This window comes from Nelumbo lutea, chromosome 1 (assembly GCF_056320005.1).
Source record: "Nelumbo lutea isolate HS-2025 chromosome 1, American lotus-T2T, whole genome shotgun sequence".
Taxonomy (NCBI): domain Eukaryota; kingdom Viridiplantae; phylum Streptophyta; class Magnoliopsida; order Proteales; family Nelumbonaceae; genus Nelumbo; species Nelumbo lutea.
In genome coordinates this window covers 186747182-186772784 of record NC_142684.1, presented here as the reverse complement: position 1 = coordinate 186772784, position 25603 = coordinate 186747182, and the positions used below count along the sequence as shown (strand labels likewise).

General features: G+C 43.5%; 1 protein-coding gene across 4 annotated transcripts; it reads left to right on the top strand.

The window, feature by feature from the left end:
- The first annotated feature begins 18026 nt into the window (after positions 1–18026).
- On the top strand, positions 18027–25321 carry LOC148879858 (uncharacterized). Of its 4 annotated transcripts, none has more exons than XM_088961570.1 (5): positions 18027–18407; positions 20054–20162; positions 20272–20592; positions 20694–23440; positions 23532–25321. In XM_088961570.1, the coding sequence occupies exons 2-5, from the start codon at positions 20160–20162 to the stop codon at positions 24970–24972; spliced, it is 4512 nt and encodes a 1503-aa protein (XP_088817696.1). In that variant the 5' UTR covers positions 18027–18407; positions 20054–20159; the 3' UTR covers positions 24973–25321. The 4 variants fall into 4 exon arrangements, with proteins under 4 accessions (XP_088817696.1, XP_088817697.1, XP_088817695.1 ...); XM_088961571.1 differs by having other exon boundaries at positions 20054–20176; XM_088961569.1 differs by having other exon boundaries at positions 18027–19898.
- The last annotated feature ends 282 nt before the right edge of the window (positions 25322–25603 follow it).

Sequence of the window (25603 nt, the reverse complement as noted above, 5' to 3'; positions counted from 1 at the left end):
ATTTAATTTTTTAATCATTTCCTAAGTTTTTCTGCAATTTCTAATGTTTTACACAAAATGTATATTTTTTACCATGCTTTTGTATTTTAATGTTTTTTATTTTTTATTTGAAAAATGATTTTTTTGCTTTTTAATTAAAATATATAATTTTATGTTTTTATGCAATTGGAGTAGAGAAAAAAGCATCTAATTTGAGTTAGAGGGTAGAATGGATGGGTTAGGATGGGTTAGGGTCAAAGTGGGTTGTGACCCACTCTAACCCACTAACATGGGTGGCAAATGGGCCAGTGGGTTAGTATGCCACCCATTTGCCACCCCTAGTCACAGCATCAATTTGAGGGGGAGTGTGAATACACTTTTAACGCCATTGTATTACTATAGTTCCTATTGTTTTGTTATTCTATCTCTTATCTCTTAAAGAAGAATCTTACAACTTTTTTGTTTTCTAATGATGCCCCCAAAACACAAGCAAAATATCTCATATATAGGTGTAAGTGGATATTTAACAATTTTTTGAATTCAGAACAACATTCTTTGCATTCAGAGTTTAGAGGAAAGAAAAGTTCACATTCACCAATACCAATGTAACTCTTAATGTAATTATTGCACTTTCAGATGTACTGGTCCAATTCAATGTCTTGTTGGTTCGTCCAACCATCCAAATTGATTTTGGTTTGGACGGGTCCAATCCAAAACAAGTCCATTGACACCTCTACTCAATAGGGGTAACCCTTCTATCAGCTCCATCTAAGACATCCTAGCCCAAAATCCAGTTGTAGCATGTACACCGAAGGCTTTCAAAGTGACCAAAGCCCCAAAGTTTCTTGGGTGGAACCTAAACACCATGACTTAGTTGTTGAACACCTGAACTCACTTATACAAAGTTCCCATTGAATCTTTTTGGATTAATGCTCTAGTTTTTTTCTCAATCTAGTTGTAAGTGTCTGAAGGATCACAAGGATCTAGTTAGGATATTACTAGGTTTCCTTATTCGGAAGTTATGTTACCCTCATTTGCAAGGATATAGTTGGATATGTTCGATGGTAGTGGATACGGGATACGCTACAACTGGCATTGTATCGTGCCAATTATGCGTATCGCTACGATACGGTATTGTATCGGTGTGTATTGCACCGTATTGATTGATACCGATATGGACCAATACACACGATACACAAATACGCGCGCATCTTCTTATCCTAAAAAAATGTTGCATATAGTGTGATTCAAACCCATGTCTTGCTTGCGATTTAGGGTCCTTAGCAACTTAAGCCACTAAGCCATCTTTTAATTTGTGATGATAAATGAAATATGATAATGTCATATCTTTATATTCAATAGTTCCAACTTAAAATTAAATAGAATAATATTAAAATTTAATATTTATAAATATAAATAAAATAAATAATCTACCAAATTTATATTTATATAAAAATTTGATTTTTTTACTTAATAAATTTATACAAATAAAAATATTAATAATAGAATAATTATTTTAGTACTTAAAATTTATATATTATATAATTTTAATATATTTTTATAAATTATTAATTGATATTTTAATTTACACTAATTTGAAATAAAAGTGTTAATAATGGAATAATCATTTTAGTAGTTAATAATTATGAAATTGTAATATTATATGCTTTTAAAATTTTTAATATATAGCTATGAAATATTTTAATTTAACGTTATATATTTTATAAATTATCAACTAATATTTTCATTTACATTTTATAATAACATATTTATTATTTACAAAAATAAATATATTATTTATCAAAAATTTCAAAATTTAATATTTGGTTGATTTTTTTCTGTTAATGTTGAAAAGTAAAAATATTAAAATTGAAAATAATTGACATAGTAATTAAAATATAATAGCATTTGTTTGTGTCTTGGAATTAGATAGAATATAACATAGTAATGGTTTTATGCATGCATTAATTTGTAAAGATTTATACAATATGAGTCTTAGACTCTTGATTGATGGATTAGTAATAAAGTTGTATGATATCTATGCATTCCATAATATTAATTGTAATATATTTCTTTATATATACCATTAAAATATACATTTCTTATGTATTTATATCTTATTTGTGGTTATTTTGACCTTAAAACTAGTGTAATTGATGTATTTATGAAATTTGTATCCATCTTCATAGCATATCCATGTGTTTTTATATTTTTCATTTGTATCCATGCGTTTTCAAAGCATATCCATATCTGTATTTATATCTGTATCTAAGTTGTCTGATAGGACCAATACAATATTTGATACCAATATTTTGATCCTTGGGTAGAAGTTAGTTAACATGATATGACATGTGTATGTTATTGGTCAAGAACAATGCTATCTACTGTGGTGATACATGAGTTGAACTTTGAAAGATATGTTAAACAAGAGTCCCAATTAGTAGGCATAGCATTGTAAGCATTCAATGAGCACTTGATAAAAATTTTGGCAACTGTACCAAAAGTTGTTTTTAATCATTTTTAAGGGTAGGCTGAGGGTATTTTGAGGGAATGGTGCCAAAAAATTTTCGAAGTGCTTACTGCTTACTCAATGTACTCACCATGTGTGCCTACCTATTTCGGACTGGTTAAACAAGCCTTACATTACTCATAAACACGAAACTATTGACTCCTAGAGTAATCTAGAAGTAATTTTTTAAAAATTAAAAAACAATTAAGAATAAAAATAACAATTTTACCAACTCAGAAAAATGCAAACTTTAATTTTAAAAAGAAACTAAATGTTTTAAAAAGCTTATTGGCTCAAAGTGTAACACATAAAAATAGCAGGTAAAAAAACATAATATATTCAAAGTGAAAATGTAGAAATAAAATCAAACATAACATAAAATGTATTTATTCCTCTCCCAATTGCATTACTTCAGGTAGCTAATGTAATGTTAAACACCTTGCATTCCTAATTCTAGACAATTGGTCCTCTACATCCAAAAAAGCGCCTAAATGCAAGCCCAAATAAGTCCATGTAAATGTCTTAAATTTTTTACCCGTATATAAAGAGATTAGTTTTGTGATTTCAATTGCATTTCATTATATTTTAGTATAAAGAATCGGATGTTGTTTGATAAGAATGTGTCATATTAATAAGGCAAAAAAAAAAAAATACAACACTGTCAAAAGGTAAAAAACTTAGTATTGTAGGTTGAAATTTACAAACAGCAAACCAGACCAAAGAAAATGGGTTTAAGTATGGGTAGGTTACCGGTTTGAGTCAATGACTAACTATCAAAAAAAAAAAAAAAACAAAAAAACAAAAAGGAGTGTCACTCCTGGATGATCCCTGCTCAAGTTTCTACTCATAGAACCCTAAATACTTGGTATGTACTTCTTTCACTGCTTTTTGGGAGGCAAATCAAATCACAGATATCCTGCTAAAAGTTAATCTGTAGGTAGACCTTGGAAGAGTCTTGTCAAATAAAAGTTTTTGCTTGTGTGGTATTGGAAGGGGTGGACTGCATATTCTAGAAGACTTACAAAAATGAGAAAAGGACTAACGATTCTTATTTAAGAAGAAACCTGGTTTACAAAATGAAAGGGTGTTCATTAGATATATATTGTAAGATCTTCAAGTATAATACTTGCAAAAGAAAGGCCAATTCTCTCCATGGAAGGGAGATGCCTATAAGTAGAAGCTACGATAGAGGAATTGAATCTGTCATTTGTTTCATTTCCTTCCAGTAAAAAATAGGAAAAAGTTTACTAGCAGTATACAAACACAGCGCGCTAGATTTCTTTTATTCTCATAGGTGTAATTGGACCACAAATTCTCAAATGAAATGGAAAAAAAAAAAAAAACTACAAGTTGGAAGCCTACAGATAAAATCTTTTTTTTTCACATAAATAGAACATAATTGAATTGAGAATCTATGGTAACAAAAGTGGACTGTCAAAACTTTCATTTAATCCATATGCATAACAATGAAAAATTATTAAAAAAAAAAACATTGGCAGGACTCTAAGGGGATAATAATAACAAATGATCCTTCTCTCAGATCCTCTCCTTTTCTATTGTGGAATATCTTCTATAACTTTCTGTCTTCAAATTTCATCTAAAAAAGAAAATTTTGCAAAAACGACAAGAAAAATAATAAAAATATATATATATAATAAAAAAGTAGCCTGGTGATTTTTCAAGTTTAAAGTAAGTCCCTCAAAATAACATTTCATTATTCCAGGTTTCAAAAAAAGCATAAATTTCAAAAAAAAAAAATGTAACAATTTCAAATTCTACTCTAATCATACTTGATGGTGCACAATCCGTCCGGTCCTAGCTGTCAACAATCTTGTCTCTGACTGGAGCAATGGGGAGCCTGAAACAGAGAAGATGAGGGAACTTTGGGGGGAACCTGGTGAGATAACTCCGAAGCTCAAGTTAGTATTCTCTCAAAGGCAAGATAAAGACCAGATAACACAAAGTTCACATACTTTGTTGTTGGGGGTAGGGGGTCTTTTATAACCACTTAGCGCACTCACTCCGAGGCTTCTGTCAGATCGGGTATGATTACTTCTGTGTTTCTGCCAGTTCGGGTGTCATCCCTTCTGTTGGGACAGAACCGCCACTGCTCCTTATCAGATCCGTCTCTGTAACTGGAGATGGTGGTGGCAGGTGGTGGTGGCAGGTGGCCATTTGAAGTGCGGCTGTCAAGCGTCAGATCCTGAGTCAGTAAGGTGCGCCGCCCCTAGATATGAACTTCCTCGGTGTCAGGCATGGTACGGTTGTTCAGTTTGGCATCTTGGAGGCGAAGTGTTGGAGTGGTGAACGGGGTGAAGTCTTGAGTTCGGAGGTGTGTCTCGAACTGCCATAGGGCAGGCTAGTTCGGAGGAGTGTCCCGAGCTGCCATAGGGTAGGCTAGTTCGGAGGAGTGTCCCAAGCTGCCATAGGGTAGGCTAGTTCGGGTTACTGTCCTTTGAGTTTGGCTTGGGGCCTAAGGGAGAGTTCGGGCTCCTAGTAGGGAGTTCAGACTACTGGTAGGGAGTTCGGGCCACTAGTTCCTCCTCTTGGTGCTCTCGCCTTAGGCACGCTGTTGTGCCGAGCTGTTGCCTTTGCCACGTGTTGCGTAATTACGAGGTCAGGCCAAATATTCCTTCATCAATTGCCCTCCACTCCACGTGCTAAGGGTCCTGCCCTGGCGTGAGGAGTTTCGCGAGGTAGTAGGTGGATTTGTCTCGTACTTCGAATCTTGATAGCGCGAGGTGCATTGTCAGGGTTCTTTGGTTTTCTCGAGTGCCCAAAAGGTGGGAGACGTGCCTACCAGCTTACAAATGCTGACAGACGTGGTGGCGCATGCTTATTTCAAATTTCAAAAAAGCGCACCGCTGGGAGACGTGACAACGGTCTTTTTAATTTTGAAAAAATGCGCCACTGTCGTTTGAAAGGCGAGGAGATGTGCGCTGGCCGCTGTTAGTTTCAGAAAGACGCGCACAGCGTTTTGTTAGTTTTCGAAAGACATGCACCAACATTTCGTCAGTTTCAGAAAGACGTGCGCCAATCACGTTTCGGTCTCAGGGGACGTGTGGTCAGCGTGAATGCGGTCCGTTAGATTGGCTCTAATCTGCATTGTTGGTTCTCGGTTACTGTGGGTATAAATAGTAGGGGACCCCAGTCGCTTTGTCACTTCTACATTTTACTTCTTGAGCTCGCGCCCAAATTTCAGCTCGCGTCGAGGCCTTTCAGCTCGCATCTAGGCTTTTTAGTTCACCTTTAAGGTTTTTTGCTTGTTCTAGTTTCCAGAGTCTTCAAACCTTTTTTCGAGTGAGTACTTTCCTGGAATCCACCTTTTCTCCTCGATGTCTAGCTTGGATAGCTCAGATGGTTCTTTAAGTGGGTCTGGTGTAGGTTCTATGAACCGAGTCGCATCCCCCAATGGGCTTAGTGAACCTGAGGTGGAACTTGAGGACGAGTTTGAACCCGTAGGCCAAGCCGCTTCGGGCAATTTGGCGTCTACCTCTCGTCGAGGTTGGATGCTAGATAGGTTTTGTCCTTCAACCATGATGCTCGAGGGGCTCTAATCTCTTATTATCTCTTAGAATTTGCTTGGGGGGTACGCCTATTTCATTCCTTCGGGTAGTTTTCCTTGGAAATATGGTCCTGATGAGATCGTGATATTTCGGGAGCAGCTCACTGCGGGGTTGCGATTGCCTTTCCACCCCCTTCTTGTCGAGGTCATAAACCACTTTGGTGTTACCGTTCGCCAACTTCATCCGAACTCTATTCGTAACTTGGTGGGGACAATCTCCCTTTTTTGCGAACACGGCTTCCCTTTAGACTTGGAGATATTCTCCTCCATTTTAATGCTCAAGAAACAAGCGGGTCCTCTTCCCGGGAGTAGGCGGGCGTATTACCTGTCTCCTTGCTCGGGTTTTAAGCTTTTGCACGAACTTCCTAACAAGGTCCCGGCGTGGAAGCGGGACTACTTCGGGGTGCGAAGTGCACAAGGGTGGCCTTTTCAGACCGGGTGGGGGGCGGCCACCCCTGACTCTGGTGTTACTCTTGATAAAGAGACGGTGAAGGGCCTCCAGCAATGGGCACGACTAGGGCTAAAATGTCATCAGTACCTAACGGAGGCCAAGCTTATTGCGGCCGGCCTGAGTTCGGGTAGGTTCCTTGCTTAGAGGTTTCTTGTTTCGCTTTGTTTTTTCGTTTTTTTTTCTGATGCCGAACTCTTTTTGCAGGTGTGATGGACTCAGAGAGGACTCGCGGTGGGCACCTATTCCAAGGCATGAAGAGGAGGAAGCGAGTCGCCAAGCGAACTCGTACCGAGATGCCCCAGGATGCGGAGCCTTAAATTCCAGACTACATGTCAGAGGATCTGCCCAGGGAGCCTGAGGTGGCTCCTTCAATGCAGGAAGCGGCAGGGGCCTCTTATGCCGAGACAACTCACACGGGTGCTCCCGCCTACTCTAGTGCTCCCGCTTACTCTGGGTCCTCTCATACGTGAGTTGGGCCCTCGGGCTCGGGAGCTCAAAGGGAGTTCAAGAGCGTGTTGTTGCCAAACTACGCTCTCCATAAGAGTTGGGAGGCAACTTTCCCCGAGGAGATCGCGGCGTGGACTGATCTTCCCTTGAACCAGATCACCTATCGTGCTGCAACTCATGCTATGGTGGTGAGTCAAATTTCTTGTTGGCCCTCTTTGTTTTTATCCTTCTTGCTGTCGTTCTCTTAATCACTTGTTTCTTTTGGTAGGTGAACTCTTCTATTCACGCTTTAGCGGCCCAGGTGGAGAAGAGCTCGAGGTAGGCGTGAGCTGCCGAAGAGGCCCTTCGTGCTGCCGAGGTGACTACCTGAGCTGCTGAGGCGGCTACTCATGTTGCTGAGGAGGCTGCTCGTGCTGCTATGGCTAGGCAGGCGAGGTCTCAGAGGGATGCTGAGGCCATGGGGGTGGTTGTGAAGCAAATGGCGGACCTGAGGCTGGATCTGCAACATCAGGTTGAATACCTTCAGAAGGACATAAGGGAGAAAACGCAGATATTTTCCCAAGGCATCGAAGATGCCAAGAAGAAGGCCGTTGATGACTACATTGCCTCACCGCGCTATGACGACCTAATGGTGGATTCTTACAGAAGGGGATTCAAACTGAGCCGGTGGATGATCTGGAACACGTACCCCGAGTTTGATATTAGTGCCATATCCACTTCGCATATAACTCAGGAGATAGCCAACGCTGCTGATGGCGAGCCAGATTCCGAGGGCGAGGCAAGACCTTCGGGTGTCGTTGAAGTGCCTTCTGATGAGGAAGAAGTAGCTCCAGGTTTGTGATTTTTTTTTTCAAACGTACTCTTCCTTATCTTGCAATGGAATTGACTTTTCTTTTTGGTTAAGTGTTGGTTGTTTTTTCTCCCGAACTGGCATATTTTTTGAACTGACAATATGTCCGATCTGTATCTTGCTAGGGTTATTGCACTCGCGTGACCTATTTCAGAGTTTGATACTTAGTCTTCACTTCGCCTGAGTCTTTTGGCTGACTTTTCTATCTTGTCTATGCCGAGGTTCCTCCGTTAGCTCGGCATCCTGGCCCTTGGCTCTTGAAGCGATTTCGTTCACTTCGCTTGGCAGACTATAGGTAGTATCACCTTAAGTTAGCGATGTTCCATGCTCAGGGTACTTGTTTGCCCTCTAAGGTTTCGAGCTCATATGCCCCATCGAGCGCTCTTTTTACTCTGTAGGGCCCTTCCCAATTTGGTCCAAGTTTGCCCACGTCGGGTTTGGGCACCATAATCTTACGGAGAACCAGGTCACCAACTCGGAAGCTTCGCTTCTTTACTCTAGCGTTGTAGTACCGAGCTACTTGCTACTGGTAGGCCACTGTCCGGATGTGCGCAAGGTCTCTTACCTCGTCCAGTAGGTCGAGGTTGGTATGCAACTCGTCTCCGTTTGTCTGATCGTCATATGCTTCTAGTCGTAGTGTAGGTATTTCGATTTCCAATGGGATTACTGCTTCAGTGCCGTAGGTGAGGTTAAAGGGGGTATCTCCCGTGGCGGTTTTTTCTGTAGTCCGGTGAGCCCATAAAACACTTGGTAGCTCGTTTGCCCACAACCCTTTAGCTCGGTCTAGTCGTGCTTTTAGTCTGCACATGATGGCTCTATTCATTACTTCTGTCTGACCGTTTGCCTATGGGTGTGCGACCGATGTGAAGTTCTGATGAATTCCCATATTCTGACACCATTCTTGGAACTTGATATCCTCAAATTGTTTGCCGTTGTTGGGGATCAGTACCCGAGGTAGCCCGAAGCGACATACTATGCTCATCTAAAAGAAGTTTTGTATGTTTCGGGCCGTAATTGTTGCTAGAGGTTCAACTTCTATCCATTTTGTGAAGTAATCTACTACCACCACTAGGAACTTTCTCCCACCTGTTGCTGGCGGGAATGGCCCCAGGAGGTCCATGCCCCATTGCGCGAAGGGCCATGGGCTGGTGAGGTATTTGAGGTCGGAAGCAGGCTGATGGTGGATGTTGGCATGCTTCTGACACTTGTCGCATTTTTTGACGAGCTCGATAGCTTCTGCCTTCATCGTTGGCCAGTAGTATCCTTGTCGAAGTGCCTTTTGGGCGAGGGCTCTGCCCCTAGTCCGCCGCACAGACCTTCATGAGTGTCGCGGAGTACAAGCTCGACTTCGGCAGGTCGTATGCAATGCAAGTAGGGGAGCGTCTAGGACTGTCGGTACAACCGTTCGTCTATCATGACGTACTTGGCTGCCTGGCGCTGCACCCTCTTGGTTGCATTGCGGTCCGCAAGGAGGGTTCCATCTAGCAAGAAGCTCGCGAGTGGGTCAATCCAGCTCGGCTCTGTTTCAAGGACGGGAGCAACCTCCTCTGCCTCACCGAGAATGCTAGACCGAGGTAAGTCCTCTATGTACATGGTTCTCATGGTGTTGTGACTCATACTGGCTAATCGGGACAGGGCGTCGGCCTCAGTGTTCTCTGACCTCGGGATTTGCCTAATGAAGTGTGACTAAAAGTTGAGCAGAGCCTCTTTTACTTTCACCAAGTATGCGATTATGGAGAGCTCGCGTGCTTCGTACTTGCCCGTAACCTGGTTGACCACAAGTTGGGAATCACTGCAAATGACTATGTGCTTTGCTTTTACCTTTTGCGCTAGGTTCATCCCGACTATCAGTGCCTTGTACTCTGCCTCGTTGTTGGATGTCGCGAACTCGAAGCGTAGTGCGTATTCCAATTTTGTGCCACTCGAGCCGCATAAGACTATTCTAGCCCCGCTACCCTGTTGATTCGAGGAGCCATCTACGTGAAGGATCCATGGCTCCTCATCCCAGTTCGCGCTTGGCCTAACCAGGAGAGATGCCACACTGGCTGCTACTTTACGGGGTTCAGACTCTATTGGCTTGGGAGCTCCGGGTTCATCCGAACTGGGGATCTCAGGCTCAACCGACCTAGGGGCTTCAAGGCTGAATGTGCACTCGACGATAAAATCTGCTAAGGCTTGGGCCTTAATGGCAGTCCGTGGCTTGTATTGGAGGTCGTACTCGCTGAGCTCGATGGCCCACTTCGTCAGCCGACTAGAAACCTCGGGCTTGAGTAAGACTTGTCTCAGAGGTTTGTCAGTCAAGACGACGACGGCGTGAGCCTAGAAATATGGGCGGAGTTTCCAAGCTGCAACCACCAGTGCGTACGCTAACTTTTCTATCTGCGGGTATCTCATCTCTGCTCCCTGCAAAATTTTACTAACATAATAGACGGGTCGCTGGACCCGATCTACTTCTTTTATTAGTACCGAACTGACCACCTCGTCGCTTGCCAAGAGGTACAATTCTAAGACCTTGCCCTCCTCGGGCCTGGCTAAGGTTGGCACAATGGCGAGGTAGCTCTTTAGCTCATCAAACGTGAGCTGACAATCTCGGGTCTATTCGAACCCTTTGCCTTTGATCGCTTTAAAGAAAGGCAGACATCGGTCTGCCGATTTGGACACGAAGCGGCTGAGGGCGGCTATGCAGCCGTTTAGCCTCTGAACCTCTTTTACTTTTTAGGGTGGTCTCATATCTAGGATGGCCTTTATCTTGTCCGGGTTGGCCTCGATACCGCACCAGTTGACAATGTACCCTAGGAACTTACCCGATGTGACACCGAAGACACACTTGTTTGGGTTCAGTTTCATGCTCTATTGACGCGGAATTTGGAAGACAGAATCTGAGTCTTTTATTAATTCATGTGAAAACTACGTCTTGACGACCATGTCGTCTACATAACATTCTATTTTCGTGCCAATTAAGGGCCGAAAAAGCTTATTTACAAGTCTTTGGAAGGTCACCCCAACATTCTTTAGTCCGAAGGGCATGACCTTGTAACAGTACAGGCCGAACTCGGTTATGAAGCTGGTTTTTTCCTCATCGGACTGGTCCATCTTGATTTGGTTGTAGCCTGAGTAGGCGTCCAAGAAGCTTAGCAGCTCATGTCCCGAGGTCGCATCCCCTAGGTGGTCAATTCGGGGGAGGGGGAAGCAGCCTTTTGGGCAAGCTCGGTTCAGGTCGGTGTAGTCGACGCACATGCGCCACTTTTCGTTTGCTTTTTTCACCAGCACTAGATTGGCTACCCAGCTCGGGTAATGAACTTCCCTTATGAAGTCCGCTGCAAGGAGATTTTCGACCTCCTTGTCGATCACCCTCCAGCGCTCCGGGGCTAAGTTGCATTTCTTCTGTCTAATGGGTTTGACAGTTTGGTTCGTAGAGGCTCTTTGACAGAAGCACCGATCTGTAGCGTTCAAGCCGGATCTGTAGCCGAGGTCGGGATCGCGACCATTTCCTCCGTGGGCAAAGCTCGTTCCTCGCCCTGCTTCGTAGGCCGCTCCAGTTCGAGGTCGTCGGCTACCTTGGTTTTTCCCTTCAGGGCGGCAACATAACACCTGCGAGACTCAAGCTGGTCGCCCCGCGCTACCCCCACACTGAAGTCCGTGGGGAACTTCATTGCTAGATAGTAGGTGGAGACCACTGCCCGCAGAATATGCGTAATTGCCTGCCCTATTATGGCATTGTATGGGGAGGGGGTCGCGACCACCAGGAAATCGTGGTTAAGTTTGACCGCGCAAGGCCATGTGCTGACTTCCATAGGTATTGTTATCTTCCCCAGGGGCCTGACTTCATCTCCGCTGAAGCCCACCAGAGGAGTGTTTGTGGGTTTCAACTCGCTTCTCTGCAACTGTAGTTGGTCAAACGTCGACTTGAAGAGGATGTCCGCCGAACTGCATGAGTCCACAAGTATGCGTCGGACTTCGAAGTCGTTGATCCTTAGTTTTATGACGAGCGCGTCATCGTGGGGATAGTGGACACCTCGTGCGTCGTCTTTCGTAAAAAAGATCGGTTCTTCTGTCTTCAGCCTCTTTGGTGGGTTCTGTTCTTCTCGGGTTACCTGCGAACTGACGTCTGTGCTGCTGCCGAAGTGCACCCTGCTACCACCGAACCTCCCACTATTACATGGATGGTTCCCCTAACTGGCCTCTCTTCTGGAGGCGGTCGCTGCAAGGCTTCGGCTGGTCTACTGCTGGACTCGGGGGCATCCTTCCCGTGCTCCCCTTGCCGACTTGCCTTATTATTATTATCATTATGTTGTACAAAATTTCTCAAGTATCTGCGATGGATGAGTCCCTCTATCTCGTCTCGGAGATTATTACATTGTTCGGTACTAATGACCGTGATCTCTATGAAAACTACAATATAGATTTTTATTTCTCTCGTTTGGATTGCTCTTTAGAAGAGGTGGCCACTTTACGTAGGGGGGTCCTTGATCATCATCAAGATCTCGGTCCGCTTTGTGTTCAACGGCGTGTAATCCATCCAAATTGCTAAGGGAGCTCGGGACGACTGGCTTGGCTTCGCCTCTCGGGCCTGACTTCTTTTGTCGCCTGGGTTGGAGGGCTCACCTTCTCTTTTTCTTTTCTCGACCCCGTATTCGGTTCTTTGGTTGATTTCTTCCTCTGTTCTCATGAACTTGTCCGCGAGCTTGAGGAAATCGGCCACGGTTGTGGACTGGCTGGCCACCATGTGCCATTTGAACTCTTTGTGCGTTACCCCTCTCTTGGCCGCCGCGAGCTGTACCGCGGGGTCTAAACGCGGTATCTGCAAGCATGCTTCATTTAACCGCTTGATGTAGCCCCAGATGGATTTTCCTTCCCTCTGGACTACTCCAAAGATGCTTTCCTCGGTCATGGGGCACCGGTTGCTGGTAACGAAGTGTAGGTGAAGACCTGCACGAACTGGGTCTAGTTTCTTATTGACCTGGGGGCTAGGTTCCGGTACCAGGTGCGGGCCACCCCCCTAAAGGTGGTGGTGAAGGCCACGCACATGCATGACTCATTGGCCCTAGCGAGGTGCATTTGTGACTGGAAAGCGTCGACGTGGTCGTTGGGGTCAAAGGACCCATCGTACTTGTCCAAAGATGGAAGCTTGAAGTCTCTGGGCATGGGGACTGCCAGGAGTTCTGATGCGAGGGGGGAAGGAACTGAGAGAATTGGGACAGTTTTTACCTCGTCCGAGCTCGTCTCTTCCTTGCCTCTGAGCTCGGGTAGGACACGGGTAGCAGTTCGGTGACTTCGTCGGCGCCTTCATTGAGCGGGCCTGGTGCTGGCACTGCTGGCCTTCGTGTTGCCGAGCTCGATGGGCCAAGAATGTTGGTCTGCTACTAAGGCGCTGAACCGGTTCTCCATGAGTAGGAACTCAGGCTTGGAGCGCCGAGGTGCTGACTTTGTGGGCGAGGTTCCCGACCCACCTACGAGCTGCAAGGCGGGGCTAACTTTTCTTTGCTTTCAGCATGGGGATGAGACTTGGCTATTAGGGGGGTTCTGGAGTTGGGAAGCTTCTCCTCGGTGAGGGCATCCACCTTGAGGGGAGGCCTTAACCGGCTTCGGAACAAGGTGCCAGGGGGGAAGCAGTGACTGGTTTAGGGGTAGCTGAGGGAACTGCTACTGATAATGGTGTTGGGAGAGGTGGTGTAGTACCTGGTGCTGCTGGAGTTGATGCTGCTGGAATTGTTGCATTTGGGCCTGCATTGCTCGCATGCATTGCATTAGGTCGTCCAGCTGGTTCTGGCGGGTCGCCAGTGGGACAACAGTTGGTTCAGCGAAGGTTGCTTCAATAAGGAGTGGAAGAGAGACGTTCAAGGCAGGAAGGTTCAGCGGCGCCACTGCTTGTGGCGCATTCAGGCTGGGGATCCCATCCACTAAAAGAGGGATGGTGAACTGCCTGATGCACACCACGAGAACTTGGAGTTGTTCCCCGGTGGTGTCCGTTTCTGCACCACGTCCGACATTGTTGGAGGAAGCCGTGGGTGTTGGGAGGTTTTTGGAAGAAGAGGAGGCTACGAAATTTTTAGAGGGAGGTTTTTAGAAGCGTTCCCACAGACGGCGCCAATTGATGGTGCGCAATCCGGCCGGTCCTAGCTGTCAATGATCTTGTCTCTGATTGGAGCAATGGGGAGCCTGAAGCAGAGAAGATGAGGGAACTCCGGGGGAACCCGGTGAGATAACTCCGAAGCTCAAGTTAGTATTCTCTCAAAGGCTAGAGAAAGACCAGATGGCGCAAAGTTCACATACCTTGTTGTTGGGGGTAGGGGGCCTTTTATAACCACTTCGCGCACTCACTCCGAGGCTTCTGTCAGGTCGGGTATGATTACTTCTGTGTTTCTGCTAGTTCGGGTGTCATCCCTTCTGCTGGGACAGAACCGCCACTGCTCCTTATCGGAGCCGTCTCTGTAACCGGAGATGGCGGTGGCAGGTGGCGGTGGCAGGTGGCCGTTTGAAGTGCGACTGTCAAGCGTCTGATCCCGAGTCAGTCAGGTACGCCGCCCCTGGATACGAACTTCCTCGGTGTCAGGCATGGTACAGTTGTTCAGTTTGGTGTCCTGGAGGCGAAGTGCTGGAGTTGTGAGCGGGGTGAAGTCTTGAGTTCGGAGGTGTGTCCCGAACTGCCATAGGGCAGGCTAGTTCGGAGGAGTGTCCCGAGCTGCCATAGGGCAGGCTAGTTCAGAGGAGTGTCTCGAGCTGCCATAGGGCAGGCTAGTTCGGGTTACTGTCATTTGAGTTTGACTTGGGGCCTAAGGGAGAGTTCGGGCTCCTAGTAGGGAGTTCGGACCACTGGTTCCTCCTCTTGGTACTCTCGCCTTAGGCACGCTGTTGTGCCGAGCTGTTGCCTTTGCCACGTGTTGCGTAATTACGAGGTCGGGCCAAATCTTCCTTCATCAATACTCATCAGGACCTGTAGAACCTAATCATACTCATCTGATTGCAGAGGTTCTTAAGACTATGTTTGGTTTGAAGGAAAATGTAGAGAAAGGTAGGTAAATCTTTATAAAGCTTGTTTTGGTTTCCCTGTCTTTCCCTTCCTTTCCCTATCTTTTCCTTCAAACCAAACATAGCCTAAGTGTTTGCAGAATTCTCAAAAATGCAAGTATGCAACTAATACACAGAATTCTCAAAAATGCAAGTATGCAACTAATACTGAGTTGTTTGCAGAATTTTCCACGAGGACGATTCATGAATACTGAATTTGTTGTTGAAACTTAGATCCTCTACCTTAGAGCATTTTAAAAACAAAATATTGTTGGGTATAGTTTTAAAAACAAAATACCTACCCTCCCTGACGGGGTCGGGTTTTCTTGCATAAATGACGGGTTTTGAGATTCTACAACTCCTACGGGTATAGGTTGGGTATAGTTTTAGGCTAAACCCGACCCACATATTGTTGGGAAGCATACAAACTTTATGTACTAGGTGCTGAATTTAATAATATTTTGAATTTTATGTAAAGGATAATTGCTAGTTTATGTGTTCTTACATGTCTTAATCAAATAATTAAAAATCTTGATGTTTATTTGTGTTATTTTACTTATTTATTGCTTATATATAACAGGAAATAATAGGAAATTAGATGCAAGCTTTACACCCAATCCGCCCCTACCCTTGAATGCGGGGAGGTTTGGATTCTCAAAATCCAACCAACTATGGGTTGGAAAGTTTAAGGAAGCGAGTAGGGTCTATGATTTACAAAATCCTCCCCAAACCTGCCCTGTTGCCACCCCTACGTGCATGGTGTTCCCACGTGAGAGAAGGGTTAACATTGTCATTTCATGCATAATTATAAACTCCAACTCTCTATCTTCATTCGTTCAAGCTTCTACTGCTACAAACCAGGGAGCCAGAAGTTGAGGCTATGCCAAGGATTGGACAATGACCAAAAACTCATCTTTTCCAATAAGAATCACGTACACAGGTAAGCTTGTCTTCCTTGTCGTTTTTTACATTGGATCATTGGATGCTCTGTTTCTTCATCTTAAAATTATACTTTTTTTTTTTTTTTATCAATAACTATTGCAATGATCATCTCCTCTTGGAAGACTATCCCCAATGATCAATTTTAAACACATCATTTTGGCGTGAAACATGTTTAATTTTAGACTTAATGGGGATGAATTTATAGAACTAATGTTAAGAAATCGTTTCGTTATCCATACATTGTTTCTGTTTTTGTAGAACAAAAATCAATTCTCAAAGGGAAATTTGTCAAATGCCTCAATTATTCCTGAGGAGCAAGAAATAAAATTCTTGTTCTAGCACTGGCATTACTAAAAGAACAAAAACAAATGGGAACATTGTCAAATATGCCCTTAATAACTGAGAAACAATAGCAATGAGATTTACTTTTGACCCTTCCCTTAGAATTGGGATCTGCTCCTAAGAGAGCACGCCTCACACCGACCTCACAGCCACATTCCACCCTATATTGGAAATATTTCTCCATAAATAATAAATACAAGTACTGGACATATTCTTGATGTGTGGCTAGGACATGCTGTGAGGTCGGTGTGAGGTGTGCTCTATGAGGAGCAAATCTGGACTCCTTCCCTTAACCCTAGCCCTAATAGCTTTAATGGCATAACAAAAAATTGAGAAAAAATTTCAAATTCTAACATTGGAGTAATAGCTTCAATGGTGACTTCCACTAGCAGAACAAAGAATTGAGAAAACAATTCAAACACTAACATCATAGTAGTAGCTTCAATGATGAGTAAGGTTTTAAAAACTGGACTCAACATAGAACCATTCTAGGGACCGATTCCCGTGTTGAATAGTCTACCCATATGGTTTGAATGGATGACCCGTTTTGACTTAAAAAAAAAACAACCAAAAAACATCGTCTAAGTCAACGGTTCAACCACCTGGGTCAGTGGGTCGCTAACTAAATCAATGGTTTTTGGCCAAAAGCGGTTTTAGGGTGAAACAAAATTGGTTACCTGACCGGTTCCCAGGTCAACCGATCCAACCATCTAGTCCTATTTTTTCAAAACCATGATGGTGACTTTCATCGGTGAAATAGAGAATTGAGAAAAAAAATTTCAAACCTTGATAATGTAGTGGCTTCAATGGTGACTTCTAATGGCTGAATAGAGAACTAAGAAAACAAAACCCTAATAGAGTAACAACTTCAAACCCTAATTGATATAAAGAAATTTACTTTTGACCCTCCCCTCGATCCAATCGACCTTCACCCTTTACAACCTTGGGTACCCTTGACCCAACTCCACCCTAGGGGTGCAACTTGTTGGATCCAACCCAAGATGAGAAAATTACATGGGTTGGGCTTGAATTTTTGGTCATCAGGCCCAAGACTTTGGGCTTTTTTATTTTTTAGGTTGGACCCAGGACAAGCCCTTAGGTAGCATAAACCCGGCCCAAGTCCATCCTAATTATAAACATACATACATAGATATATAAATATGTATTTATATATACATGCATATTTATATACATATTTACATAAAATATAGAAATACATGTATAGTTTTAGAGATAGTTCATTGACCAATCCAATCCCAACCTAGGCCCAAACCCAACCGGAGTGCATCAAATTACAATACAAATTAGGTTGGGGTTGAAAAGATCAGGCTTGGCCTTGGATTTGGTCCCTAATCGGGCTTTAAGCCCAAATCTTAGGGTTGGACATGGGTTGATCATAAACACGGCCCAACCCAACTCACATGCACCCCTACCCCACCCTGACCCTTTTCCTCTCCTCTGATCCGAACCATATGAGAAAGGGTATGTCAATGGGTTGGGGTGAAAATTGCCAGCCCAAATATTGAGGCCCGTCGCCCGTGCAGGTGCAGTGTGCCGACGATGGCCTGAGCTTGATGCAATGAGAAATCTTACGGGAGGTCTTCCCTCAACAAGAAAATGGATACGTGTATTCATCCTGGATGTAGATCGTGCGGTTTACGGTGGAACGGTAGACCCTGCGTCTTCTGATATTGATTCTGTTACGCCACGTGCCTTCATATCACGAACGGAGGTTAGTAACTTGTAAGGGAGTCCACCACAAAGTCACTGGCCATCATCGCGGGTGTTGACTTGCAGAGGTGGAGCCGATTCGAGAACGAGATCGCTAATCGCTAGGGGAGGTAAGGGGTGCTTTTGGGTATATAAAGAGAAATATGAGGATACTTTAGTCACGAGGAAAACCATAAATACGTGGTAAAGGATGGAAGCGCTCAAACATACACAGATACAGCCGGGGAAGAAAAGATATTCAAGATTGGAGGAAAGGAGGAAAGGATTTGGCGTATTGAAAAAGGAATGTGTGGAAGGAAACCTCAGCGAACAATCCATCCATGAATGATCGAATCTAAGTCCAGTAACAAGAAAAGAAGAAGAAGAAAACGAAGAAGAAGAAGACGGCGTTGTTTCTTATATCAGTAGCCGCGCCGCTTTCAGGATTTGAAGATTCTCGACGAGTCTATTTTGGTTTTTCGTTGGGATTTTCTATTCTCTTTTTTCTCTACTTCCCTCGGCAGAAGAAATAAATTGCAGGTTTCATCGCCGTAGGTTTCGTTCGCCTCCGCGTTTTTCATACGATCCAGAAGATCGATTTCAGGTATTCAAACCCTAGCTCTTGATTTACATGTTTTTTTGGTTGTTTTTCGTCGATTGAGAAAAAAAAAGGAAGGGATCTGTTCCCTGTTGATTGCCGATTGCACCTTTGGATCACTAGCTCTGCTTGCTCGAAGAGCGAAGGCTTTGATCGTTCACAGGATCTTACAGGTTTTTCTAAGTTCAGAAGAGTACATTATCAGCTCCAAGTAGTTGAAACATGTTGAAGCCAAAACAGAGCGGACAAGGGAGTAATAATAGGGTTTCGAAGAATCGACTGATAGCTGCGGTGCTTTTGTTGATAGAAGCTTTCACGGTTAGGGTTTTGCCCTAGATCGGTTCGGCCTGTAGGAAATTTAGGTTTCGGCGAAGGAAGCTGCAACTTGAAATGGAGCAACGTAGCTTTTGTTGTTGGCACTCGCCGTTCTCCATGTTGGCCTGGATTATGCATCTTTTGCTTCGCCTGCAATCTCTGGGATTGATGTCACTGAGCCTCTGCCCATTTGCCGAGGGCTGGTCTAATTATTTTATCATGTGCGAAGAAACGCCATCGTCCTGGATCTTCGTCTTGGATCTGGGTTCCCTGTGGCAGTGGCGTTTATTTTGCTTTTGCTTTGAACACACCTTTCTAGAGTAGGCGAGCCTTCTCTATTATACCATGAACGCATAAAGATTCCTTGTCTTCTTGGCGAAGGAGGTGTTAGTCGTGCTTCTCTTGGCCCTGCTTATGCGAATACCACGTAGTAAACACTCAAGGGCGCTGATTTCCATATCCCAAAATAGTATTAGGCCAACAGGATCTATCATCTGCTGTTCGTCCAACTGGGTGTATGCCGACTCCATCCCCTAGTTTGTACTAAACATAGGTTTCCTAATAATTATACTGTCTGTTTATCTGCTGAAGGGGAACGCTTATCGTTGTTTCATCTATGTCTTCAGAGATCTTAAGGACTTTTGGGGCTTTGACCATAGGTGAAGGTTATTGAGGTCAGGGCAAAAAAACCAGTCATGTTTTTATAATGCCCTGTTAGTAACCGAAAACAGAGTATAATTGATTTTCTTGAAGTCGCTGCTTTGTTGATTTTAACCATTGAAGAGGTTCATAAAATGATTTGGGTTCAAGCTTTTGTTTAGATGAAGAAAAAGGTTCTTCTGTACATGGATTGGCCTATTTATTGTTTTCGATGTGGCTGCTTGGGAGAGATCATTTGACTTGTTTTGGACTTGCCCATGTAATAATAGTCCTGCTGCTTCGTTTTGCTACTAGTCATATGGTGGAAATGATGTTGGATGGGAGATCGTTTGTCAATTTTCAATTTTGGGAGTTAATCTCAGCTGTTGAAGTAATATATTATGATATTTATTGTCCTCTTTAGTAGGCTTTGAAGAAGCCCTAAATCCAACTTTTAGGTTTCGGCAATGTTACAAAGCCACAGTGTGAATCAAGGGAGTTGCATTCAGGCCTTCAAGGCTGATAAACACGATTTGCCTCCAGGTAATGACCTCTGGAGGCATGTAGTGGCAGTCTTGTTATCAGTTTTGGGTATAGTTAATGAAGCTGTTTACTGGATTAAATAATTGTACTTCTATGTTCTATTTCTTGTGTTTTGTCTGGTGCTGCTAATGATCTAAACCTCATACTTTCTGCAGGCAACATGGTCTTCAGTTGCTTAGAATCCTGCTATGGTTATTAGGAAGTGATCTGGTTCTTTGTTTTTTTTTTCCAAACAGCAAGGACAATGAGAGGTCTGAATCAATGGTTGGTTTCGAGGGGTACTTGGCCTTGTTTTAAATCCTGACTACATGTGCATACATGCATCATCCTAGTGTCTAAACTCTAAATGGACTACATGCTTGTTAACTTGCAGATTCGCTTTTGTTCTTGCACTGGGGGTCAAGCCTCTTCTCTTGAGCTAAAACGGAGAACTGGAGCAGCATCCTGCAAATTTTGTGGTGGCAAAAAATTAGTTGATGGAAGGAAGTCAGAATCTGGTAGCATGCTAAGCACAGCAAGCCTGGAGCTTACAAGTGTGATCGATCCTGACTTGTCTTGGAAGACTGTTTCAAAAGGTAACAGGAGTGCATCTAGGCGAGCTAGGAAACCTATTCCTAGAAGCTTGAAGGGAAGCACAGAATTGATTGATAAGGACACAAGGGTTGAGGACATGCCAATTTCTGAATCGGAGAAGGTTATTTCTACATTCTACAAATTTTCGGTTTTAGTGCTTTAGCAGTGCAAGCACTGCATGTATTTTCATGGTGTTTTCACATTCCTTGTTTTATTTGGCAGCTTGGAGTAACCATCCTTGGGCACCGCTTCAGTGACAAAGTGGAGCATGTACCGATTAAGAAAAGGAGATTTTTGTTCCGATCTCCATCACCACCCCCCTGGCCACTTTCTCCATGCACTGATGAATCTGAGCAACTTGTAAAGAGTGAAAATGCTCCAGGACAGGAGTCATCTTGTAGTTCAGATGTTGGGAAGCAGGTTATGGAATTGGGCACAACTAATTTGGATCAAGTTGTTGATGGTGAAGTTATTGTTAACGGGAAGACTCCAGAAGAAATTAATGAAAAGCTTGGTGACAGTGAAGATTTCTCTGGTATTTCAATACTGGCGGCTGCTGCCTGTAATAATAGTATAAGAGGTTGCTCTAGTAATGCTGAAGAGGATTCATCGATGCTTGAAGAATCTTCTGCATGGGAAAGGCCTTCTCAAGTGGGGCTGAATTCTGCATTGTTCTTGCCAAAAGAATCACACCAGGACCATTCCATCAACTGCAGTGAAATTTCAAATAAAGGAACTGCCTCACAAGAAATTACAGCCTCATTACAGACAGCCAATTCGTATTCTAAGGAGAGCACATGTGGACTGAAAATGGGGGACTCTTCTACATCTAATTCTTCACCTGTTTCTCCGGGTCTTACAAGCAACAATATTGATGGAACACAGAGAAAGGTTGGGTCTTCTTCACGTGATGATAGGTCACATTGGGACTTGAATACTGTGATGGATGCATGGGAGAAACCTTCTGATGACCCCATTGTGGGTTCTGAGGAAAATGTTGTTGGTAGTGTCTTCAAGGATGTTAGAGACTGTGAAAAGCTGGAACACTTGGAAAGTTGTGATGTGCAGAGGGAGCCTGGAAGTACCAAAAATGACATTGAAAAGATGGTTCAACCTATGGATGTGGTTGATGGTGTTGCAGGTGACAACATCTATAGCTTGGGAGACTCTAAAAACATGCCCACTGGGCCTGATGAAACAACTACTGAGGATCTTAAGCGGGATGGATGTTTTAAAGGGACATGCTCTGAGGAAATGGTCATGCATTCTGAGATGCATAATACTCAACAAGAGAGATTGGCGGACCTGGGTGAAGAAACAAAACCCTTACATGATCAAGAAAGTATTAGCTTCATTTCTGAATCTGTTGCCACTCCTGCTGATAAAGTTCTGGATTTTTCTTCTCCAAATGCATGTACCGTTGCAGATGAAAATACCCTACTCCAGAGTGTAGGCTTTTCTCATACAGGGAGTAGTGAAGGCCTTTTGTCTCATCAGATTTGTAGAATGGATGGCTGCATCAATACTTCTGTCTGTCCTGAAGCTAACACACCTGCACTAATTCCTGAGAATGTAAAAGATACCACATCCAGGGCATCTTCTGCTGAGCAGCCAGGAGATGAATTGGATGCTGATGTGCAAAAACGTGAATCCCTTTACTTGACGACCTCTCAGCTTGAGAAGCATGCTGTTTTTCTCTCTGATGCAGTGACCACGGAGAAGGCTACCTGTGAGATTGATGATAGTCCAACTGAAGATTGTGCGGGTGCTGTCAAAAGTCATGATTCACATGATGATGGAAATGCCTCAAAGGAGATGAAAACAGATGTTAAGCAACTTGATGACAATTCATGTAAAGTGGACACCTCCTTATCTTCATATAATGGTGAGGAGTTGTGTAGTTGTTGTCCACCTGATGGAAAAAGTAAACCGGAAGTTTCTGCTGATAGAAAGGTTCAGGATGGGGATACTAAAAAAGCCAATTCTCCTGACAAATTTGAGTCTGAAAAGCTTACACCCAAGTTGTCAGGACAGTCTATTCTGTCGGAGGACACATCAGATGTTTTAACTTCTCGTGAATACTGCAAAAGCTATGCTGATGATCCTGTAAATAGTTCTGGTAAGATTTCTTTAGAAGAAGACCATTTTGATGACGTTGATTATGATTCAGATGTATCTCATGATGATCCTGATCACATAGTTGGGACGGGAAATGAGATCGAGCCTCAGGCAGGTTATGATTCTCAGTATGAGGATGGGGAAGTCAGGGAGTCTGTTTTACATGCATGGGATGAAGATGCTGGTGAAGAAGGGGAAACTGAGCATGTCGATTATGGATCAGATAGAGATGCATATGGCTTTGACTCAGGGACTGATTATCCCGTCTCCATGTCTGTAGAAGCTGAACAGAGTGCAGAATGCCAAAAAAATGTATCCACTGCTGATGATTCTGTTGATTGTAGTGGAGAACAAGTAAAGGAGAAGATTATGCAAGAACCCAATAGTTTTCCTGGCATGAGAGGTTCATCAAAGACAAATATTCTGGAAGCAGGAACTGGTAAGAAGAGTGCAGTGATTGTGAGAAAACACTTGCGAGGACAAGCTGAACAAGATGATATTTGTAAGGTCGAGATGGATGGTGAAGTTGATAAAGACTTGTGTGCCGGTGCTGACAAGGTTATGGCAGATAATGATCGTTGTTCCAGAAAAGATATTGTGAAGGAATCAATGCAACCATTTAATTCAAGGTTAAAATTGTCTGGATGGGATCAGTTACCTGAAGATCATGAAGGCTCTGCAAATATGATTATGGAAAACCGAGATGGCTGCTCTAAATTGATTTCTTCCAGTTCTTGTGTTAATGGACTTGATGCTGGAGAATCCAGGAGAGAGTTTCCATCACGTATTGAGGGGCTTACATCCTCTGATCGGTTGCCTAGAAAGGACAGAATATGTATACAGGAAAGCAGGTATATTATCTGTTTCTTTCCATATGCTTCTTTGTGGTTTTGTCATTGATAAATTAGTTTATAGGTTGCTCTCAACTTCTTCTGTTTTCAGATCCAACAACCCTGATCATTCAAATCCCAGAGTTGAAAGGGACCCAAGTCCCGCTAAATTGACTGTAAGGGGTGGATCTTTGTTTCATGTACATGGAAGAGGGCGAGGCGGTGATCGCTGGGTTGATTCTTCCACTCATTGGGCCCAAGATCGCCATCGTTCTCCCAGCTTTGCACACTCTGGGCCAAAGAATGCTGCTGCAGCAGCTGCTGCAAAGGTGGAGAGCAGTGGCTTTGTTGTTGCTCCAGATGGCACAGTTGTGAAAGCTGGTGGTTTGGGACCCAATGTTCGGGTGCGCAGACAATCTGTTATTGCTTCTTCACAAGGTGTGCATCGATCTTTTATAAGAAGAGGATCACCATCTGACAGGGAAGATGCTTTTGGTATGCATATGCGACTTGGTCCAGTAGGAGACATGAGCCCTGATAGGAACATTAATGTTGGAAGGGGCAGGTCTGGAAGATATGGTCCAAGATTGGTGGGTACAGGTCCAAGGGAGAAATATCATAGGTCTGGGCCTGATGATTCTTCTATGCGTATGGAACCTTCTATAGTTCGAAGGGAACGAAGTTTTTCTCCTGCTCAAAGAAGAGAAAGCAATCATCTCTCCCGGTCCCACACAAAATCTCCATCAAGATCTAGGACTCGCTCCCCTCATGTTTGGTCATCATCTCCCAGGGGAAGAAATAGTGGTGGTGTTGGCAGTGGACCGGGTTTAAGAGAACGCAGTAGATCCCCAAATTTCAGGTCTGATGCTAGAATGGAGAGAGGGAGGTCCCCTCACCGGCGGCCTGGGTTCTCAACACAACATGAAATTAGTTTTATCACAACATCTAGAAGTCGTGGGTCTCCACCAAACTCCGCGAGATGGATTGATGATAGGAAAGACACAGTGGATCATTTTAGGGACCATGGCTACAAGCAGCGGGCTCCAATATCAGAAAGAAGATCTCCTGGAAGGATTTTCCCACGGAGTCATAGGTTTGATTCAGTGGGATCTACAGGAAGGTTGAAACCAGATGAGTACTATAGACCAATGCATCCAGGAAGGTTTCCTGAAATGGTTGGAGCTGGCAGAGGACCTAGGTATGAGGAAACTGAAGACGATAGAAGGAAAAACATGGATAGATATGGGATGTTGCATCCTGTAAGACGTTATGATACGGAGGGCTCTGTGAAGCGGTTTCATTATGATGCAGAAGATGGTTTTGCTGGGCATAATCTGCACAGTAAGGATGCAACTGAGTTCCATGGTAAAGGTAGTCCTAAGCACTATGGCAGAAGTATTGATGCCAGGCTTGGGGATGCACCTAGGAGATCTCGTGAAGAAAAAAGTCATTTCAGATATGATCGAGACTGGAAGCATGGTGCAAATGCCAAGTCATTTCGAATACGGGAGTTTGACAGGGACATAGCACCTAGAAGACGAATACCTTCTTGATTTTTTTGTATACAGCGCCTTTTTCCTTTGGGTGCTTTTGCAGGGTCGACATAGAGATGTTGAACCTTGTGAAACCTTTTTTTCCTGTCCGCAGGAAGGCATCTCAATCCTGCAGTTTTTGATGTTGCAGTGCTTATGGAACTACATTGACTATTATGATTTCTTTTGAAGAATTTTGTCAGGGGCTCATGATAGCCCATACTTTATTTCTTAGTTTATATATATATATATATATATATATATTTTTTTTTTCTTTTTTTCTTGTGGCCTAATTTAGTGATGTAACCTCTCTGTATGAGGCCTTAGAAATATTATCAATCAGTGAAAAATTCAATTTATGCTTTTGTCATTCTTGTATCCTAATTATGTGCTTAGTTTCTTTTCTTTACTTTTCTTTTTTGTTTGTGGCAAAGGTGATGATGGGCCCATGAAACTGCACCTCGGTTAGCTATCAATTTTTTCCTACAGTTTCTGTTGACTGAATACAACCCCTTTTTTTTATATATTTGACTGGATAGAATCTTTGTCAATTAGTTTGGAGTCTTTGTATCGGTATCACATGCAGGGTCCATTTGTAATTCCGGCATGCAGTGGTTCTCATAAAATTTGTCTCTATGGTTCTCAATTTGTT

Excerpts from the sequence above, each read along its gene's own strand:
- LOC148879858 (XM_088961570.1), top strand. Across the intron at positions 20,593-20,693 it reads CAATTTCTGAATCGGAGAAG|CTTGGAGTAACCATCCTTGG; the intron begins GTTATTTCTACA and ends TTTATTTGGCAG. Across the intron at positions 23,441-23,531 it reads ATATGTATACAGGAAAGCAG|ATCCAACAACCCTGATCATT; the intron begins GTATATTATCTG and ends TTCTGTTTTCAG.